Raw genomic sequence first — 2,720 nt, 5'->3', positions numbered from 1 at the left:
CCGAACCCACATTTTTTCATAAACTTTCGAACCGCTAAACTTTCGAAACCGCGGAATTTCGAACCCGTAACCTTTATAATTTCTAAACCCGTAAACTTCCAAACACATAAACCTCTTAACTCATAACTTTGAAACTTGTAAAATTTTGAACCTTTAAACCGATAAATAAAAAAACTAAAACTGAAAAAATATATTAAAAAAATATTTTTTCGGGGTTGGGGGGAGGGGCAGGGGCGGGGAGACAGAAATTTGAAATTGCAAAAAAAAAAAAAATTAAGGTAAAAATAATTTTTTTGTGAGGGCGGGGGGTGGGGGTGGAGTGGAGAGATAGTAGGGTGGGTGGTAACGGAAAAACTGAAATTTAAAAAAAAAAAGTTGGAGAGAGGGGGTGGGGTGGGTTGGTGCGGGTGAGGAAGGTTAAGCAGGAGTGTTGGAAAATGTTTTCCGGAAAGCATTTTTAGAGAAAAATAAATTCATAAGGAAAATATTTTTTAAAATATTTAAGTTAACCAAATATGGGAAAATTGGAACAAACCAAACACACTCGCATAGTCATATGGAGTTTTAAGTTTTTTTTGGACACCTGGTATAATTTCAATTTTTTCGGTAAATCAAGAAAGTGGGTATTATAAATGGGTATACCACGCAAACTTTCCCAAAGAAATAGGAGTATAGGTTCATTTTAGATTTTATAAGGAACTCTCAACTGTATAAATAGTAAGATAGACTTCTCTGAACTCTCAATTTTGTGCAATCCAAATGGAATCCAAAGGAAATGAAGAACATAGCAAACCCACGAACCATTCTCAACTTTCATCATTTTCAATACAAAATTCAAGGTTTAACAGAGTCATCATTCTGCCACCAGAACTCATTACTGAAATACTTTAAGGCTTACTGTGAAATCACTCTTGAAATTCAGGTCTGTTTCCAAGTCTTGGCTTTCCTTAATCTCTAGCCCTGAATTTGTCAATACCCATCTCAGTATATGTGTTAATAACACTGAATACACCCACCACAGGCTTATGTTGGGTTTAGATAAAGGTCTTAAGGTCTATTCTGTTAGGTCTTTACTTTATGAGGATGAGTCTGTGGAGGCGACCAACTTGGATTTTCCAACGAAAGGCTACTTCAGTATTGTGGGTTCTGTAAATGGGTTGATCTGTCTTAGAACTGGGCCAAATAATTTGCTTCTATGGAATCCATCTATGAGGAAGTTAAAAAATTGTACTGCTTTTATAGCTGCACCAAAGGGTGTCTTCTACCTCTGGGGTTTTGGATATGATGAGGTTCATGATGATTATAAGGTAGTGCGTATGTTCTATGCTGTTAATGGTGGCAATTCATGTGATGTTAATGTCGAAATATATAGTTTAAAGAGTGATTCTTGTAAGGAAATTGATGGTTTCCAATGTGGGAAGATACACTCTTGTTTGGGTAAGTTGGTGAATGGGAAGCTTCATTGGATTACGTCTGGTGCTCATCCTGGTAGTAATGACGGGGACATCATTTTTATTGATTTGGCTGACGAGAAATGGGGAATGTTGGAGCAGCCTTGCCATGGAGAAGGTGAGTTCTATTTTAAGCTTGGAGTGTTGGGAAGTGATCTTTCCATATTTCGTACTTATCAAAGTGCTTGGGCCGATGTGTGGGTTATGAAGGAATATGGGGTCAAAGAGTCTTGGGCAAAAATTTATACCATCAAATTTGATGAGGATTTTCCTAAGCGTGTGCGGTCTCCATTGTTTTGCAAGTCAAATAAAGGTGAAATTTTGCTTGCGCTTGGATCAAGATTCATGATATACAATCCAAAGGCTAACTCGTTACAATACCCAAAGATTTCTGAAAGTTATTTCTCTTTTTCTAATGGAATCTACGTCGAAAGCCTAGTTTGTCCATTTTTACAAAATGAACCAACAATGAAGGCTAAAAGCACTCAGGTGAATGACAATTGTGTAGCTAATGACATGTAAGAGTTCCAATTCTGTGCATTTTTTACTAATGCTATTAAATTCTACTCCCTCTGTTTCAGTTTATGTGAACCTATTTCCTTTTTGATCCGTTCCAAAAAGAATGAACCCTTTCTAAATTTGGTAACAATTTAGCTTAAAGTTACAACTTTACCCTTAATGAGAAACTTTTATAACCACACAAATACTCTGAGCCCCATTTGGACTTGTTTAGGACCACAAATTCCAAAAGTCTTCATTTTTTACTTAAACTCCGTGCCCGGTCAAACAAGTTCACATAAATTGGAATGGTGGGAGTATTTCTTTTCCTTTCAGACGGAGAACAAGACACTGCATGTGTAAAAGGACATCTTTTAACCATCCGCTTGTGATCTTGTTAATCATTTCCCTTTTTGCAGTATTTTCATGAAACGATATTACTTGCAAGAACTGTTAATTTGGTTGTAGTCCATGATGTCTTTGACTTCAATCTAGATGGTTCTAAATGTTGTTTCTCTTCTGGAGCTGTGTTTTAATAGGGATGTGCCTCTAGGCAGTAAAAATGAGGAGCATCAGAGACATGGAAATTGTGGTTGGTAATTGCGCCAATAGTGCCTAGGTGTAGACATGAGCCTGTAGGAGAAAGCATTTTAGGAAGTGAATTTAGCTACCAGTGATCACGAGAGCGTGGTAAGAGTATCAAAGACCAAGGTGATATTGGAGAAAGATATCTAGAATGAGCTTTGTTTAAGAGGGCCATGCTATTCTTAA

General features: G+C 36.9%; 1 protein-coding gene across 1 annotated transcript; it reads left to right on the top strand.

The window, feature by feature from the left end:
- The first annotated feature begins 1,025 nt into the window (after window positions 1-1,025).
- LOC142162051 (F-box protein CPR1-like) lies at window positions 1,026-2,485 on the top strand. Its single transcript, XM_075218352.1, has 2 exons — window positions 1,026-1,940; window positions 2,369-2,485. Exons 1-2 carry the CDS (start codon window positions 1,026-1,028, stop codon window positions 2,483-2,485), a joined length of 1,032 nt encoding a protein of 343 aa, XP_075074453.1.
- Window positions 2,486-2,720: the final 235 nt, after the last annotated feature.

This window comes from Nicotiana tabacum, chromosome 7 (genome assembly GCF_000715075.1).
Source record: "Nicotiana tabacum cultivar K326 chromosome 7, ASM71507v2, whole genome shotgun sequence".
NCBI classification, from domain to species: Eukaryota; Viridiplantae; Streptophyta; class Magnoliopsida; order Solanales; family Solanaceae; genus Nicotiana; species Nicotiana tabacum.
This window is presented reverse-complemented; position numbering and strand designations above follow the sequence as displayed.

Bases quoted from the DNA above. Each gene is read 5' to 3' on its own strand.
- LOC142162051 (XM_075218352.1), top strand. From the start codon at position 1,026: ATGTTGGGTTTAGATAAAGGTCTTAAGGTCTATTCTGTTAGGTCTTTA. The intron at 1,941-2,368 runs GTGAATGACAAT...CCCTTTTTGCAG, and splicing joins TGAAGGCTAAAAGCACTCAG to TATTTTCATGAAACGATATT.